The sequence below is a fragment of the Littorina saxatilis genome, linkage group LG15, assembly GCF_037325665.1.
Source record: "Littorina saxatilis isolate snail1 linkage group LG15, US_GU_Lsax_2.0, whole genome shotgun sequence".
Lineage (NCBI taxonomy): Eukaryota > Metazoa > Mollusca > Gastropoda > Littorinimorpha > Littorinidae > Littorina > Littorina saxatilis.
Window position 1 is genome coordinate 12,442,743 of NC_090259.1, and position 18,904 is coordinate 12,461,646.

Sequence of the window (18,904 nt, forward strand, 5' to 3'; positions counted from 1 at the left end):
TATATGGACACGCTTTTTAAAAACATGTGTCATCACTGTGCTCTTTGTAGTGGTCACGTTCCCCGCGGCATTGATCGTGTGTGTGTGTGTTGGTGTGTGTGTATGTGTGTGTGTATGTGTGTGCGTTTGCGTGTGTGTGTGAGTGCGTGTGTATGTGTGTGTGTGTTGTGTGTGTGTGTGTGTGTGTGTGTGTGTGAGTGTGTGTGTGTGTATGTGTGTGTGTGTGTGTGTGTGTGTGTGTGTGTGTGTCCGTGTCCGTGTCCGTGTCCGTGTCCGTGTCTGTATGTGTATATCTGTGTATGTGTCTTGGTGTCATTTGACAATGTTTGCTTAAGTTATATCATCTTTCCAAGCTATGTTTTCATGATTATGTCTCAACATTTGGCAGGCTCTTTCTTTATTTTGCCTCACTTATTTGCATGTGTAGGCTATGTTTAAAGCCCAAGGTATCTCACCCTTATTAATTTTGTTTTATGCACCAATTTCATTTGTCTGAAAATTGTCAAAATCAACTCATTGATTAGAAAAATAAAACATCCATCCATCCATCTCTCTCTCTCTCTCTCTCTCTCTCTCTCTCTCTCTCTCTCTCTCTCTCTCTCTCTCTCTCTCTCTCTCTCTATATATATATATATATATATATATAAATATACACACACACACACACACACACACACATACACCCCCACACACACACATACACACACACACACACACACACACACACACACACACACACACACACACAGCGAGGACTTATTTGATGAACTGCAAAGTTTATGAACACAAGCCATGGGTGTAATTTTGTCCAGGGTAATCACGACATGGTATTTTGCACTCGCTGTTCACCCAGATATTTTTTTCTCTGTCCCTGTTTACTTTGAAATAGTGTTTACGAAACTTGTACAATCAATCAATCAATCAATATGAGGCTTATATCGCGCGTATTCCGTGGGTACAGTTCTAAGCGCAGGGATTTATTTTTTTAATTTTTTAATTTTTATTTTATGCAATTTATATCGCGCACATATTCAAGGCAAAGGGATTTATTTATGCCGTGTGAGATGGAATATTTTCACGCATAGGCACACGTGGAGCTATTGCATTATTCACGCCGTCATAATTGACAGCATTGCACAAACAGTGTGCATAGAAAGACAGGATAATGTTGATATGAACCAGCGGTTGGCCGACCATTTATAATCATGCCCGGGTGTGCACTCACACCTGCAAACGCACAAACACACACACACATACACACACACACACACACACATACACACACACACACACACACATACACACACACACACGAACATACACTCACACACACACACACACACACACACACATACACACACACACACACACACACACACACATACACACACACACACACACACACACATACACACACACACACACACGAACACACACACACACACACACACACACACACACACACGAACATACACACACACACACACACACACACACACACACACACATACACACACACACACGAACATACACACACACACACACACACATACACACACACACACACACACACACACACACACACACACACATCCCTTAATGTCCAGCACAGCTGCGTGCGTGTCAGCCCTATCCGGGTGGTTCGCTACTTTTAGGGGTTGGACCTGCGAGAGAACAACCTTCCGTAATCATAACTCAAAATCTTTGAGTATATTAGGAGTGATTTTTCTCGGGGATTTATTTAAGAGACGTGTTTCCTATTGTAAACGTGTTTTGATAGTCCATGCTGTTTTCTGCAATGTATCTCCAAAAAGGTATTTACTTACGTGTTTCATGTCTTGAAACGTGCCTCCCTTTTCGTGTAAACGATTGTGCTCACTTCCACAGAACTGGACAGGCTGTTACATGGGATACTTCTTCTTCTTCTTCTTCAGCGTTCCAGAATGTTCTGGTTACGTGTGAGCTCGTTTGCTCATTTGGGTTCCCCAAACTCTACTCTGAGAGCATAGTCAGCTTCACTCAGCTTTCGTTGAGTAGGCATGCTGGGTATTTTCGTGTTTCCATAACCCACCGAACTCTGACATGGATTACAGGATCTTTTCCGTGCGCACTTGGTCTTGTGCTTCCGTGTACACACGAAGGGGGTTAAGTCACTAGCAGGTCTGCACATAAGTTGACCTGGGAGATCGGACAAATCTCCACGCTTAACCCACCAGGCGGCAGCGACCGGGATTCGAACTCACGACCTCCCGATTAGGAGGCCGACGTCTTACCACCACGCCACTGCGCCCGTCTCCATGGGATACATCGCCTGTCTTATTTCTGTACAGATTCAATAGCTGTCGTTCAATAACGTGATGGCAACATGCACTGAAGAGCGCGCGATTTTCACTCAAATTACTTGAAATATTGTTTAAACTATTCTGGGAACTGTTTCTATGGGCTTGCATTTCATCTTGGAAGCCTAACAACTGACCACTTAATTTCATCAAACAACATTCTAATTGCAATCGAAAGCAACATTACAAACACGAAAATGTTCTCATTGTAGTCTTTATTCTTTTATGATTCCCAAGCTACAGACTGTATTAAGATGTGTTATGTTTGAATTGAAATTGAACGAAATTCGTTTATGCAAATTAGGTTCACTGTTGGCTTGCTTTGCTACCACCGGTTCCACCAGTCTCGGTAGACAGGTTTAGCCTTCCAAGGACTTACTAGTTTCGGTGAAGACTGCTTGAGTGTCTTCGGTTTAGGCATTTTACGGCGACAGATTGGCTGCATGTTTTAATATCGCTTTCTAAAAATTAGCATAGTTTTATTTTTTTTAATTAGTATCGTTTTTGGCTCACGTAAGTGTAGCCTATGCGATCGTAACTTTGTGTGTCTGTGCGTGTGTGCGTGTGTGCGTGTGTATGTCTGTGGTAGAAACTTTAACATTTGAAGACGTCACATTATGGCGTAAGAGGGTTAGACGTCACGCGAAGGAATTACTGAAAGTCTCGGTCATTGTTATTTTGAGCGGGCCGAGACTAGTTGGCAGTCGTGTCCCTGTAAGTTACAGGCTACATGCAGACAGACAGATCTAGATCTAGTGTCTCGCTTTCTTGCACAGTGTCACCTATGCTTACTGTGTGTGTATGTGTGTATGTGTGACGGAGTGATTGAGTTTGTGTTACTGTTTGTCGATTTCTTACGTGAGCCTTGAAGGCTTCGCCTCTTGTCTTAAAATGAGTATCGCTTTCCACGACTTCTCTTCCTTGCCTTGCCTTACTCTGCATTGCAAATTGTTATTACAAAAAGCGTTCTTTTACTTTATTATCTTAGTCTTTGGTATTTCAGGATGGACGCCTGCACCCTTCGTCTGTGTGCTTTTGATTGGTATTCAAAATGCTGTGAGCGCAGAAGGTATGTAGCGTCGGTTTCTCACATTGTTTACATTTGTGACCCTCCACCACGAAATGAGTCGCATGTCACCTTTGCATGATTTTCATATTTGTACATTTTCTTAAAGAGTTTTTTATGCTCTATCCAGTGGTGAAAACCGTTTTAGAAAAGAGCGAAAACTGTTTGAGTTATAAGCCTGTGACTAAGGTGACCCTCCCACTGTTACCAGACACTCCCCGGACTTATATTCAGCCTAGCGCAGAACCGCGCGAGGTGACATGCGACTCATTTCGTGGTGGAGGGTCACATTTGGGTTAATGCAAACATTCTGTATATCTGTCTGCCTGTACAAGTTCGCTCAGGGTTTTGTTCGTAAGAAAAGGAGCCAACTTGCTCGTGTTTTGTTGTTACCCCGCCATTTAGGCAGCCATACGCCGCTTTCGGAGGAAGCATGCTGGGAGTTTTCGTGTTTCTATAACCCACCGAACTCTGACATGGATTACAAGATCTTTTCCGTGCGCACTTGGTCTTGTGCTTGCGTGTACACACGAAGGGGGTTAAGTCACTAGCAGGTCTGCACATACGTTGACATGGGAGATCGGAAAAATCTCAACACTTAACCCACCAGGCGGCCGCGGCCGGGATTCGAACCCTCGACCTTCTGATTAAGAGGCCGACGTCTTACCATGCCGCCACAGCGCCCGTCAAGATAACCAACTCCTCTGTTTTCAGATGAAGTAAATGTATTTACGTAAACTACTCAAAATAGAAGGAACTGTTCCGCTCTTTAGACTACTTGATTGTAATCGCAGTGCATTCGGGGAATATGTCTCGAAGTTACCGAGTTGAGATACGGAGCTGAATGTTCGTGCAACACCCACGGAAGATCCCGCATTCAAACAACTACGTGTACAGCACTATATAAACAGAAACAATATATCATTAAAAATAAATAGAAAGTTCTGTGTGCGTGACGCAATGCAGTTTAGCTTAAGGTACATGACCTAGCACGTGTACCATTTGCATGAAATGAAAACCAACATTGATACGAGGGCTGTTCTGGAAGTCCTTAGAATCTCATATTAGCGCACAGCTCACCGGTAATTTGACCACGCCATTTTCTCGAAGGATCCTTTACTGAGTTGCGACACACGTTCACATTCTGTAGAAATACCTTTTAAACGTGTGAGTGATTTTGCCGATACCCTAAATGACCCTCGTTTACTCTCGGGCAGCAGCATCAGGGCTCTCGTAACGGTTTCCTCGGAGCTTTTTCTTTAAATGTAAAAACATGAAAACGTCGAACGGGGCCAATTCAGGAAAATATAGTGAACGAAACATCAGACAGACATCCCAATTTGTTAGAAATTCGATTTACTTGGAAGCTGTGTAATACGAGACATTTCAATGGAATAGCATCAACTCGCAACTACCCGTGTTTGGCGCCAAGCACCACGGGCAGGCAACGATGCATGTATTGCTCTATGATAACCGTACGTGCTCCCCTTTTAGAACTGTGGCGATTTGTCCTTAATTTCAAAAAGATTGGACCACCTTCTTCTTGCCAGTGTTCCGAGATCACCAATAGTTGATAGGGGTGGAGCCGTTTAGGAACATCAAAACGGCTGATCGATGTGTTGCCCGGGGTCAGATTGATAGACCCAAGTCCCCATCGCCTGTGTCAACCGTCATAAAAACCCTTTCACTCTCTATAGTGACAATTGGAGAATAATTGTATGCACATTTCGAGACATACCCCCTTTTGTACACCAGAAAGAGCACGGGCACCCACTGTCGGCAACGCTTGTGTACCCGTAACGGCTTGTGCCAGATCACATCGGTGGGTGCCAATTCAATTATCAATGTGTCCTTTACCTCCGTGTGTGTGATTCGTGCATAATATCTCTTCAACGTGTCAACGGCAGCAACGTTTGTTGCAGTAACAGCATTCATCTGTCGGTCTGGGCGGGTGCCATCTTTGAAGACGTGTCTACCCGATTTAAATTCATTGTACCAGTTGTAAGAACTCGTTTTGGAAGGAGCGTTCTTCCCCCCAAATTCACACATTATGCAGTAGGTGTGAGAAACATAACAATCCTTTCAAAGATGTTAATACATCATTGTTGTAAACTCCCTTATAAAACATGTCCGATGAATGTTGTACGCTTCGGGGAAGACTTTGATTTGTTGTTGTTGTTGTTGCTATTAGCCTTTTAGGCTATTTGTTTTTTAATTATATGATTGTATCGTAGATGCAAGGAGTGTATGGATGTATGATTGATTCCTCACCAGGTCAAATACCAATGGCTTTTATGCTATTTGTCGGATTAAATTCTTGTTCTTGTTCTTCTTGTTCTTGTCAAGTGCGTAAATTGTTTTTGTATTGTTGTTTTTGTTGTTGTGTTTTGCTGCTTCCACTCTTGATCCTTGTCCCAGTGTCCTCTCACACCGTCCCGTTCCAGCTTTCCCTGCTCTATCTACATCTGAATTTTGTAAGCTGGTTTGAGAAAAAAAAGAGATGATTTGTTTTTCTTTGTTGTGGGAATCAGCTTTTTTTCTGAGATATGAGGACTCGCATTGGCAAATATCAAACTTTTCTATCTTAAAGGCCAACATCCACAGGAATTTTTCTCCTGGAGCGACCTAAACTTGAACCCGAGGCAGTTCGCCAAAAAGAACCGCCGATCACGAGAAAAGCATGCGTATCGCATGCGAGACGATTTGCAAGCAAGCAAGCGCAGCAGCGGGTGGGGATTTGGTCTCGGCAAAGAAACTACAATGCAGTGTTTTGTCTCGGTGAGACTGAAAGAGAGACAGAGAGCACGAGAGAGAGCGACAGGGACACAGTGATTCAAACGCACACCTCTGGTAAAGTTGTCGTAGCACGTCCGCCTATGGCCAAAGTGATCCGGGTTCGATTCCTGGCATGTGTGGTCTATGTTTTTTTGTGGTTTTTTTTAAAATTCTTGTTTACTATTGTTTATTATGAACGTTTTAATGTTTTATTTTACTCTAATAATTTTTTTAATTGTGTAAAATAAATAAATATTTAAAAAATTTTTTTTTTTTTAATCCACGTGCACAAGACAAAAACTTTCATACTGGGGGAGCGAGCCAGTCTGAAGAGTACTCGGGTCCAGCGCCAGCGTTTTTTTTATAATTTCGCTTCACGCGACTTGTTATTTATGTATCCAAAACATCATAGAACGTGGTACAATGCATGAAAACAACGCCGACAGTAAACAAGATGTTATCTGGGCAGTACATTGGGTTGAACTAAAAGAATTCTGCTGAGAATGTACAAAAGAAACAAGTCGCGTAAGGCGAAAATACAATATTTAGTCAAGTAGCTGTCGAACTCACAGAATGAAACTGAACGCAATGCAACGCAGCAAGACCGTATACTCGTGGTCCACCGCTCACGGCATAGGCAGTGAAATTGACAAGAAGAGCGGGGTAGTGGTTACGCTATGCTGCATAGCACGCTTTTCTGTACCTCTCTTCGTTTTAACTTTCTGAGCGTGTTTTTAATCGAAACATATCATATCTATATATTTTTGGAATCAGGAACCGACAAGGAATAAGATGAAAGTGTTTTTAAATTGATTTCGAAAAAAAAAATTTGATAATAATTTTTATATATTTAATTTTCAGAGCTTGTTTTTAATCCGAATATAACATATTTATATGTTTTTGGAATCAGCAAATGATGGAGAATAAGATAAACGTAAATTTGGATCGTTTTATAATTTTTTATTTTTTTTTACAATTTTTAGATGTTTAATGACCAAAGTCATTAATTAATTTTTAAGCCACCAAGCTGAAATGCAATACCGAACCCCGGGCTTCGTCGAAGAGTACTTGACCAAAATTTCAACCAATTTGGTTGAAAAATGAGGGCGTGACAGTGCCGCCTCAACTTTCACGAAAAGCCGGATATGACGTCATCAAAGACATTTATCAAAAAAATGAAAAAAACGTTCCGAGATTTCATACCCAGGAACTCTCATGTCAAATTTCATAAAGATCGGTCCTGTAGTTTAGTCTGAATCGCTCTACACACACACACACACACACACGCACGCACACACATACGCACATACACCACGACCCTCGTTTCGATTCCCCCTCGATGTTAAAATATTTAGTCAAAACTTGACTAAATATAAAAACAAGTCGCGTAAGGCGAAAATACAACATTTAGTCAAGTAGCTGTCGAACTCACAGAATGAAACGGAACGCAATGCAATTTTTCAGCAAGACCGTATACACGCCGGAACCTCGGCTGTACCCGCGGATAACCGCAGGCTCTGCAGGCTGTTCACCGCAGACAGAAATTGTCAACACGAGTGGTGAGTGTCTGCACAAAATCGTCTCTGCTTTCTCTAAAATGACATATCATTACAAAACTATTGTTTGTACTTCAACCTAAGGTATTATAGCACCCTATCATCGATTTAATTTTTTCCTTTCGTTCGTATGTGAAGGCTGAGCTTCGAGTATTTGTGGATTTCCTGTAAAAAGTGCCAAAATTCTGACTTCTGCAACTTGTTTAATAAGCTTGGATTTCCGTAATAAATGTGTAAAGTCAGAATTTTGGCACTTTTTACAGGAAATGCACAAATACTCGAAGCTCAGCCTTCACATACGAACGAAAGGAAAAAATTAAATCGATGGTAGGGTGCTATAATACCTTAGGTTGAAGTACAAACAATAGTTTTGTAATGATATGTCATTTTAGAGAAAGCAGAGACGATTTTTTGCAGACACTCACCACTCGTGTTGACAATTTCTGTCTGCGGTGAACAGTCTGCAGAGCCTGCGGTTATCCGCGGGTACAGCCGAGGTTCCGGCGTGAGGTATACTCGTAGCATCGTCAGTCCACCGCTCATGGCAAAGGCAGTGAAATTGACAAGAAGAGCGGGGTAGTACTTGAGCTGAGAAGGATAGCACGCTTTTCTGTACCTCTCTTCGTTTTAACTTTCTGAGCGTGTTTTTAATCGAAACATATCATATCTATATGTTTTTGGAATCCGGAACCGACAAGGAATAAGATGAAAGTGTTTTTAAATTGATTTCGACAATTTAATTTTGATAATAATTTTTATATTTTTAATTTTCAGAGCTTGTTTTTAATCCAAATATAACATATTTATATGTTTTTGGAATCAGAAAATGATGGAGAATAAGATGAACGTAAATTTGAATCGTTTTATAAAAAAAAATTTTTTTACTTGACCAAAATTTCAACCAATTTGATTGAAAAATGAGAGCGTGACAGTGCCGCCTCAACTTTCACGAAAAGCCGGATATATGGTGTGTAGAGCGATTGAGACCAAACTACTGGACCGATCTTTATGAAATTTTCCATGAGAGTTCCTGGGATTGATATCCCCGAACGTGTTTTTCTTTTTTTGGAGAAATGTCTTTGATGACGTCATATCCGGCTTTTCGTGAAAGTTGAGGCGGCACTGTCACGCTCTCATTTTTCAACCAAATTGGTTGAAATTTTGGTCAAGTAATCTTCGACGAAGCCCGGACTTCGGTATTGCATTTCAGCTTGGTGGCTTAAAAATTAATTAATGACTTTGGTCATTAAAAATCTGAAAATTGTAGAAAAAAAAATGTATAAAACGATCCAAATTTACGTTCATCTTATTCTACATCATTTTCTGATTCCAAAAACATATAAATATGTTATATTTGGATTAAAAACAAGCTCTGAAAATTAAAAATATAAAAATTATTATCAAAATTAAATTGTCGAAATCAATTTAAAAACACTTTCATCTTATTCCTTGTCGGTTCCTGATTCGTGAAAGCGAAATTACAACATTTAGTCAATCTGTCGAACCCACAGAATAAAACTGCACGCACTGCAGTGTTTTCAGTCACGAGTATAAAACAGCTTCGTCAATCCACGCGGCAAGGAAGTCGCTCAATTTTTGCGTGCAACACGAAGTAAACAGACATGCAAGAATAGCGACGGGTTCAAGTTTAGGTCGCTCCAGGAGAAAAATTCCCGCGGATGTTGGCCTTTAAAGAAAAAAGAGATTTATTCATTCCCAATCCTTAAAACACAAATGTTTTTAGTGTGCCTGTTGTGAGACACTTAAGATAAGAGCCGTACATATATTTTTTTCACAGAAACTCCGCCTGTCACACATACTCATACAACAAAGTATTTTTTTTTAGAGTGTAACACAACCCACAAAGCTCGATCAGGAAGTCTGCAGTCGCCGAACTACCCTTCAAGTTACGCCAACAATGAGGAATGCAGTTATCTCATCTCTGTCCTTCCTGGTTACCGTATTACCCTCACCTTTCTCAACTTTACCTTGGAACCTCCCACTTCCGCATCTGTGTGCCTGGATTATGTTGAGGTAAGCTTAATTGTAAAGATATGTTTTCAAGGCCACAGATGGAACGACATTTTTGTCCAAAACCGTATTTTGGCTTCTCAGCATTTGCAGGTACTTTGAACACCATGTAATCATTGTGCAAAGTAATTTTGTCATCTTCAAAAGCTTCTTTGCAATAAAGTCATCATTTTCAAAATGGTTTATTAACATTTGACAACTATTTGAACACTTTTGATGCTGGTTTTTTTTCAGAATCGTTTTTTGAACACAAGCACTGTCTACGGGAACTATTCATCTTCGAGACTAATTTGTTAATTGTTTTAGTTGTTTTTCAAATTTCACCATAAATGTGACCCTCCACCACGGAATGAGTCGCATGTCACCTTTGCATGATTTTCATATTTGTACATTTTCCTAAAGAGTTTTTTATGCTCTATCCAGTGGTGAAAACCGTTTTAGAAAAGAGCAAAAACTGTTTGAGTTATAAGCCTGTGACTAAGGTGACCCTCACACTGTTACCAGACACTCCCCGGACTTATTTTAAGCCTAGCGCAGAACCGCGCGAGGTGACATGCGACTCATTTCGTGGTGGAGGGTCACAAATGATGTCTTTACAAAGTTACAGAGAGACTTTCTATGATCTATGGAGGAATACGTTTAGAAGTTCTGTCAAAGTACAAACACCTGATGAATGTGTCGCAAAAATCGTCAATTATGACCAAACGTCCTTCAAATATTACTTTGTAGGACACAAAAACTATTTTTCTGAGATTTTGTATCGAGGACCTTGAATATAAAAAAAAGTGGACAGCTTTCCAAAGAAACAAATCTTAATTTCCGTGCCATCTCTGCCCTTAGAGCTGTGGTGTTTATTTGTTCCTCTTGATCTCTCTTGAAGATAAAATATGATCAGTCTTGAGAGAGCAAACCGGATGTTACCACTGCAAAATTCAAGCGTTGACTGAAGCTCTCAAGGTCATACACGCCGTATAGATGGGGTTTCGGGTAGCGTTTGCTGTACAGAATTCTGTACATGATTTTCAGCCCTATCTTTTCAAACTCGTAGCCCCGGATAGTCAGAAAAAGACCACAGCTTTAAGCAGTAACAGTATTAAGTGCTGAATACGGCACAGATTACAATCGGCTACCGAGGCCGATTTCGCTTGTGTGCCGTCGGCGATAGGCCTTTTGAGACTATATTCCGTTGTTGTTTTCACCTCGCTTTTACCAGTATATTTGGGTCTGGAATTTGCGTATTTTTGTATTTCTAAAATCCTTCAAGTTTGTCTAGAACGTACGCTACTTCAGATGTGTGTACTTTCAGTGGTACTAAATCGATTTCCCAGAACACACTCGGACCAAAGTCAAGGTTTATCCAGAATGGTCGATCCCCTATTCGGCAACAATGCGCCACTTTCGCACGAAGATGGCAATGCGTTCTCCAACGGCAACTAATTGTTAACAGTTTTTCGACGTCATTTGAAAGCAACTGAATTGTTTTGTACTGATGTGCTTTATAATAAATTCTTCTTTTCAGGCAACATATGCAGCGACGAATTACTTTCTCACACACAAGGCATAAACTATGGCCATGTTTTCAGGTTTTTGATGGCAGCACGACAACATCACCGAGATTTGGTCGTTATTGTGGATCCGAAAACCCAGGAAGTAAGCGCACGACACAGAATGAAATGTTGGTTCGATTCTACTCGGATAAGCAGAGTACTTTCTCTGGATTCAATGCGTCTTACAAGTCAGGTATGCTTGACAAGTTGTTGTTGTTGTTGTTGTTGTTGTTGTTGTTGTTGTTTACGCTTTGTATTGCGTTTTAGCTTTGTACGGCATGGAATCTGGATGTGCCGCTTGCTAGATTACAGATTTGAAATCCTGAATCCAACGGTTTTGTCTGCTTTGACACATGCGTACCCACCAGGACTGAATAATAAGAAAGCTCTTTGATTAACATTAATTAAATGAATTATCATAGTTATGGAGCATTTTTTGAGTAAACTATTGCAGGTGTATCTAAATTGCAGCACAGCGAATGTCCCTTGCACTTTGTAATGTCTAATTCGCTGGAAAATTGCCCCAAAAATGGCTCCTTACATAGTACACATTTAAACGTAATGTCTGCAATTTGGAAAAATTTTCTTAAGTATAATCAAACATTTCGTTGTGAGATTATGTTGTCGAGCAAAGTTTGGAATGTAACACAGGACCGTGCCTGACTACTTGAAATACAAATACATTTCATCCAACAGTTCATTTAATGTTGAGAATTAAAATAAAATGCATTTCAGATTGAATATCGGGTTTGCTTAACTGTTTGGCAGAGTTTTTTTTATTGGTTTCTTTTTAAGGCGTACTATCTTAGGAGCCATTCTGGGAAAGTTCTCTGTCGAATTTGACCTTAAACAATTCAAGGAACATTCGGTGTGCTGTTATTTCGATACACCTGCCATGATTTTCTCGAAAATACTTAATAACTATGTTAATTGATGGAATGAATTATAATCGGAGAGCGGTTTTCTCCTGCCAAATCTAAGCTCCTCTCAAGGACTAAAGTGGAGGAGACCCAGTCTCAAAACATTACTCAAACACAACCGTTTCAATTTTGACAACTGACAGCTCAAATAATGTATTTTGATGTATTTCTTGTCTTGGGTGACACGTCATTGTTTGACAAGATAGGCTGCCAAACCTGACTATTTTGGAAACGAAATTCAATTGCCTTTCCAATGGCATGCAACATTTGTTTTTTGAAGATTTTAACCCCTTGACTGCCTTAGGACGGGTATACCCGTCCTGCACTTGTGCATTATTTCCATGATTAGATACTAAAAACAGATTCTTGGTTGAATTTCCTTTAAAAATAACATAGGTTTTACTTTCCTACCTACTGCCAGTTTGGAGCTAGAATTGTTTGTGAATTATTACACCCCGAACTCCAATATTCCCTGGCAGTCAGGAAGTTTTGATTGGCAGCGAAAGGGTTAACGCGGGAACCTTGCTTTTGTGAATTTGATTTTGGAGGGTATCTGTGTTGTAGGTTTCACTACCTTATACAAAATCAATCTGTTTGCTGTAGGACAATGGATTGCCTGTATAGCCATAATTATAACTGGTTAAGCAATAAACTGCCTCATCACAAAAATCTGCACTTACACGTATCTGCCTAGTTTTATATGATGGGTAGTATATATTAAGGGGAACATCGACTCATTCAGTTACTTTATCAGACTACGAGATCACAAGACAATAGCCCTGTATGTCCAGCTACTCGAGATAACAAATGTCTCTGTTTTCAGATGAATTAGGAGATCAAATCATCGTCGAAGGTGCACAAGGCTTTCTTCGAAGGCTAGACTGGGAAACAGTCAGCTATACCGGCTATGTCAAGGAGAATGTATACGGTCTGAGCAACGTCGAGTTTGATGTTTTCGACTTCAGAATCTTCTGGACGGAAAGGACACATTCCAGGATTCACTCCATACTTCTGAATGGGTCAGACAACAGAATCGTCGTGGACCTTGGCCAAGGTATACTTCGACAGTTTAACTGTTGATTAATATGAGTTTAATATATGAGTTTGTTCATGGAAAAAAAATAAATAAAAAAAAATAAAAATAACAGGCCAGAGGATCAGCGCTGAAATATTACGAGAAGAATAATATAAATGTAGGCGAAAAAAGGAGGTAGAGGGAGACAACTCCAGTCTGTTGAATTCATTACTAAGATAGGTAAAGAGCTCCGTTGTGAGATGCCTCCGGGGTACGTTTGGCCCGGCTAAACTTCTAGACACAAAAGCTGTTGGTTAAATCCCGTTTCAATTTAAAAAAAAAAGAAGAAAAAAAAAAGAGTTTAATATAGAGAATACGTGGCTTGCTGTGTCGTACTTGATTTACACGAGTTGCTTTTGTAAATATTGAACTGCGAGCGTAAGCGAGCTTTTCAATATTTGAAAAAGCAACGAGTGTAAATCTTGTACGACATTGCAAGCCATGTAGTATTCTGTTTATCCTACATACTGTACTTATGTGTATTTTACCCAAAACGTCCCACAGTCGAGCGTCTAAATTGAAGACACTTCTTTTGGAACCTCGATCTGTTCCAAAGCCTTGTGCAATCTTTCACGTCAAAGAAAAGAAACGTCACTTTAGAAAGTGGAGCGTGACGTGTTAGTTCTAAAAACACTTCCAAGGCATACAGCGGGCGCAAACGTGTTTCCATAATGACGCTTGTCTAAATGACTTTTAAGCAGGGGAAAAGCAGGTCCCTGCCAGACTAGTTTGACACGACCCCATTTACATGATATACACACGTGTGGTTTGAACGATATTGTTATCGCATTAGTGATCTCTCTCACGCATGTAGGACAAACCCATGTACACCACGCCAGGTCTGTCAAGATCTTTTCATGGGATAAGAACATAAGGAAACATCCTTCAACTTTGACATTCCCCCCGCCCCCCCCCCCCCCCCCCCCAAAAAAAAAAGACCCTACGAACCAGCTTTTTTTCTGTACACGAAAGTGTGTGTGTGTGTGTGTGTGTGTGTGTGTGTGTGTGTGTGAGCACGTCTCTGTGTGACTGCCTGCATGTATGCGTGCGTGTGTGCGTGTGTGTGTGTGTGTGTGTGTGTGTGTGTGTGTGTGTGTGTGTGTGTATCTGTGTCCGACTCTGTGTCTGTGTGTGTGTCGGTGTCGGTGTGTCTATGTATCCATGTGTCTATGTGTCTGCGTCTGTGTCCGTCTGCGTATGTCACTATGTGCCTATGTGTGTTCACGCACGCGTCCACATTTGTTTTATTTTAGATTTTATTGTTTGTTTATTTCTTTTCTTTTTATATTTAGTCAAGTTTTGACTAAATATTTTAACATCGAGGGGGAATCGAAACGAGGGTCGTGGTGTATGTGCGTGTGTGTGTGTGCGTGTGTGTGCGTGTGTGTGTGTGTGTGTCTGTGTGTGTGTGTAGAGCGATTCAGACTAAACTACTGGACCGATCTTTATGAAATTTGACATGAGAGTTCCTGGGTATGAAATCCCCGAACGTTTTTTTCATTTTTATGATAAATGTCTTTGATGACGTCATATCCGGCTTTTCGTGAAAGTTGAGGCGGCACTGTCACGCCCTCATTTTTCAACCAAATTGGTTGAAATTTTGGTCAAGTAATCTTCGACGAAGCCCGGGGTTCGGTATTGCATTTCAGCTTGGTGGCTTAAAAATTAATTAATGACTTTTGGTCATTAAAAATCTGAAAATTGTAAAAAAAAATAAAAATTTATAAAACGATCCAAATTTACGTTTATCTTATTCTCCATCATTTGCTGATTCCAAAAACATATAAATATGTTATATTCGGATTAAAAACAAGCTCTGAAAATTAAATATATAAACATTATTATCAAAATTAAATTGTCCAAATCAATTTAAAAACACTTTCATCTTATTCCTTGTCGGTTCCTGATTCCAAAAATATATAGATATGATATGTTTGGATTAAAAACACGCTCAGAAAGTTAAAACGAAGAGAGGTACAGAAAAGCGTGCTATCCTTCTCAGCGCAACGAATACCCCGCTCTTCTTGTCAATTCCACGTGCACTGCCTTTGCCACGGGCGGTGGAGTGACGATGCTACGAGTATACGGTCTTGCTGCGTTGCGTTGCGTTCAGTTTCATTCTGTGAGTTCGACAGCTACTTGACTAAATATTGTATTTTCGCCTTACGCGACTTGTTTGTTGTTGCAGACGCAGTACTAAGTGATATTGCATTTGACTCTCCATCGGGTTTACTTTTCTACCTTGATAGCGGAAATGACGTCATTGGTGTCGTCTCTTCTTCCGGTGATGCGCATAAACCGGTCATTTCCACGGATCTGCAAGATGGAAGCAGAATCTCCCTTGATACGAAGATTGGGTAATTCTTAAGATCGCATTTTGTAACGGTTAAAACAATCAAATGTTTGAAAACTAACAACTTTGAAGGCTACAGAAGTTTCATTTTGAGTGCGCAGGTCAGAAGACAAAAACTAAGCTTATCAAGCGGCCTTTTTTTTAAAGTCCAGTCATTTTATCGTGCAGGCAGTGTCCTTTTTCGTGCTCGATGCATTATGGACGAACAGGGCATCAACATACGTGAATTTACAAAACATTAAATCAGTCGACTATCTCAGTCTGATGTGTAGTAGTTCTGATGTGTCTGGTGTGTAGCAAGTTTGGTGTGTGTCTGATGTGCTAGCTTGTCTGGCGGGTATCAGATTTGACGCGGTGCAACAGAATCCGTATCTGATGTTTCTTGTGTGAAGCAGATTTGATGTGTTGCATGTTAATGTGAGTCTGATGTGTAGCAGCACTGATGTATCTGTAGTGTGTAGCAGATCTGGTGTGCGAAACATGCATTCTGTGTCTGATGTTTAGAAAATGTATATTGTATCTGATGTGCAGAAAATCTATGTTGTCTCTGATACACCTGTATGATGAATAGAAGATGTATATCGGTCATGTGTGCGTATGCTTCGCGGACAACCGCGCAACCCGTCTCGGCCCTTCGGTTTTCGGTTTTCGGCTAGCCAGGCCGCACTAATATTGTTGGTGTGTCATCTAGGGTTCACAGTCTTGATCTTTTAATTTCAGGCCGACACATTGACTAAATGTTTCGATTACGCTTCGTGATTTGTAGCAGATTCGATGTTTGTATTGTATTATGCCTAACGTGTAGCTTATCTGATATGTAGTAGATAAGATCTGTGCGATGCGTCGCAGGATTGCACGGAAGCCGTGTTATTGGTATTTCGTCGGTTCAATGTGGCTGTGTTGACCTCTGTTGACAGGAAGGTGTTCTGGACGTCCGGCAGAACATTACAGAGTGCACACTACGACGGAAGCAACGTCAAGACTTTATTGTCGTCAGCAGATCAAAGCACTATCCTCTCAGTTGCCGTGGACTCGAGAAGTAAGTAGAACTGAACTTATGGATAGATACACACAAAAACGTTGCTATGGGGAACATTTTGACAGTGACTGAGTGAAGATCAAAGATGATGGACATAACTTCAGTAGAGTAGAGCAGAGAGAAGAGACGAGACAAGATACACATCAAAATCATTATTAACGAGGGTAATAGATAATCAATAATCGCGCATTTTCAACGTCTAAAAAAGAGAGAGAGAGAGAGAGAGAGAGAGAGAGAGAGAGAGAGAGAGAGAGAGAGAGAGAGAGAGAGAGAGAGAGAGAGAGAGAGAGAGAGAGAGAGAGAGAGAGAGAGCGACTGACTGACTGACTGACTGACTGACTTATCCTCTATAGAAGATAAGAGAGAAGTAGGTTTGGGGTGGGGCGGACGAAAAGGACCATGGTGTTATTTTTCACAGAAGGACTAGATTTTAACCAAACTCGTCCATTTAAGTCGACAAAGTTATGAGCAATTCCTATGGAATAATATGTCCTCTTTCTCTCCACACAGCTGGTGATATTTATTTTCTCGAAGTCGAGGACGAAGTTGCCGCTATACAGAGTTTGCAATCAGAATGGAGAACAACGCGTGTCATCTTTGATGAATATGATGACCTGATATACCATATCAACGTTAACACTACCAGGTGTGACTATTGTATTTATATTTACTGAACAGCTTGTTTTCTCTGTAACTGTAGAATGCAAGTAATTGTTATATCTAAAGACCGGGTTGCCACGCGACTTTCTTATTGAGCGAAGAATCCGTTGGTTTTAGACCGAGCCGCTTGTCTGTCTGTGTAACTCTAGTATGCAAGTAGTTGTTTGTATTTAAAGACCGGATTGCAACGCGACTTTGTTAATGAGCGAAGAATCTGTTGGTTTTGAGCTGATGCCACAAATAACTACTTCTTCTTCTTCTTCTTCTTCTTCTTCTTCTTCTTCTTCTTCTTCTTCTTCTTCTTCTTCTTCTCGTTCGCTCTTTTTAGACTTCCACTCCTGTGGCACGCACGCATTTCGCAGTCTTCTTAAGGGCCACTAGCTTCCCAATCAGCTTTTCCTGCAGGAGGGTCTCATCCGACAAATAAAGCGTTTGGTACGTGGTACAGCAGCTAGGCACCGCATGGGTCCTGCGCCTCCGCTTTCGGCCATAGACGTTTATCGGGGGTCCCTTCCCTAGATCGACTGCATGCCAAGGCTGTTGAGCTCGGCCTGCCCACCGATGAGCAGAACACATCGCCCCCTCACTTCGTTTAGCCCGCCAGCAGAAAGCGCTGTATCGGGGTGTGGCCACTGTTATTCCTAACAGCTTTCTTGGAGCCAGAAGTGAGAGTTGAATGCTGAGTGAGGACCAGTGTTCCCGTGCATACCCGTAGAGGGAGCTGCTGTCGTGTTTACACATGTGCTACCTCTCCTCAGACACGTACCCCATACACCCAAAATCTTATATATATATATATATATATATATATATATATATATGTTGTAGTCCAAGTTGAAAACTCCAGACCATATGAGTAAAAAACACATGTATGTAACAAATGGGTGGTGCCTGTTATCGTCCATGTGGTTTTGATATGAAATAAAAAAAATATAATTTTTTATGAATTGTTGAATGAATTTTTTTTTTTTTTTAACATCATCGTGATTCTGTGTTGTCTCTGTCAGAAAGATGCCAAGTTCTACAACCGTTGTCGGAAAATCTTGCTCTGTTTAAGAATAAGAAGAATAAGAAGAATACTTTATTATCTCATAGAGAAATTCAGGGGTGGTACATAACAGTAATACAAACAAGACATTGATTTTACATAAAACATATAGCACTATATAACATGAACATCTTTAAAGCTCTGCGCTTACATATTCTCGCACACCTACGCGTATAAAGAACTATGGCTAAACATCATTGCAAAATATCATAACATACAATATATCGCAGGAAATATACGGTTGTAGGTTACTTCCCGTTGTATGGTCACTCTCTCTCTCTCACTCACTCTCACTTTCTCTCTCAGTCTCTCTCTCACTCACTCTCACTCAGTCTCACTCAGTCACTCAGTCACTCACTCTTAGTCTCACTCTCTCTCTTTCTCTCTCTCTCTCTCTCTTATTGTGCCGTGTTTATTTAGTCGTTTGTGTGCGTGTGTGTGTGTGTGTTTATGTATTTCGCTATTGTGCCGTATATATCTTGTGGATTTGGCGAC

General features: G+C 40.7%; 1 protein-coding gene across 2 annotated transcripts; it reads left to right on the forward strand.

Annotated features, from left to right (window-relative positions):
- Positions 1-1,545: 1,545 nt before the first annotated feature.
- LOC138948585 (uncharacterized) lies at positions 1,546-17,347 on the forward strand (the record flags this gene model as incomplete). Of its 2 annotated transcripts, none has more annotated exon segments than XM_070320142.1 (8): positions 1,546-1,814; positions 3,328-3,408; positions 9,583-9,770; positions 11,351-11,507; positions 13,058-13,288; positions 15,498-15,666; positions 16,580-16,701; positions 17,212-17,347. In XM_070320142.1, coding segments are annotated over 8 exon segments (1,115 nt in total), but the record flags the coding sequence as incomplete, so codon positions are not given.
- Between the last annotated feature and the right edge of the window lie 1,557 nt (positions 17,348-18,904).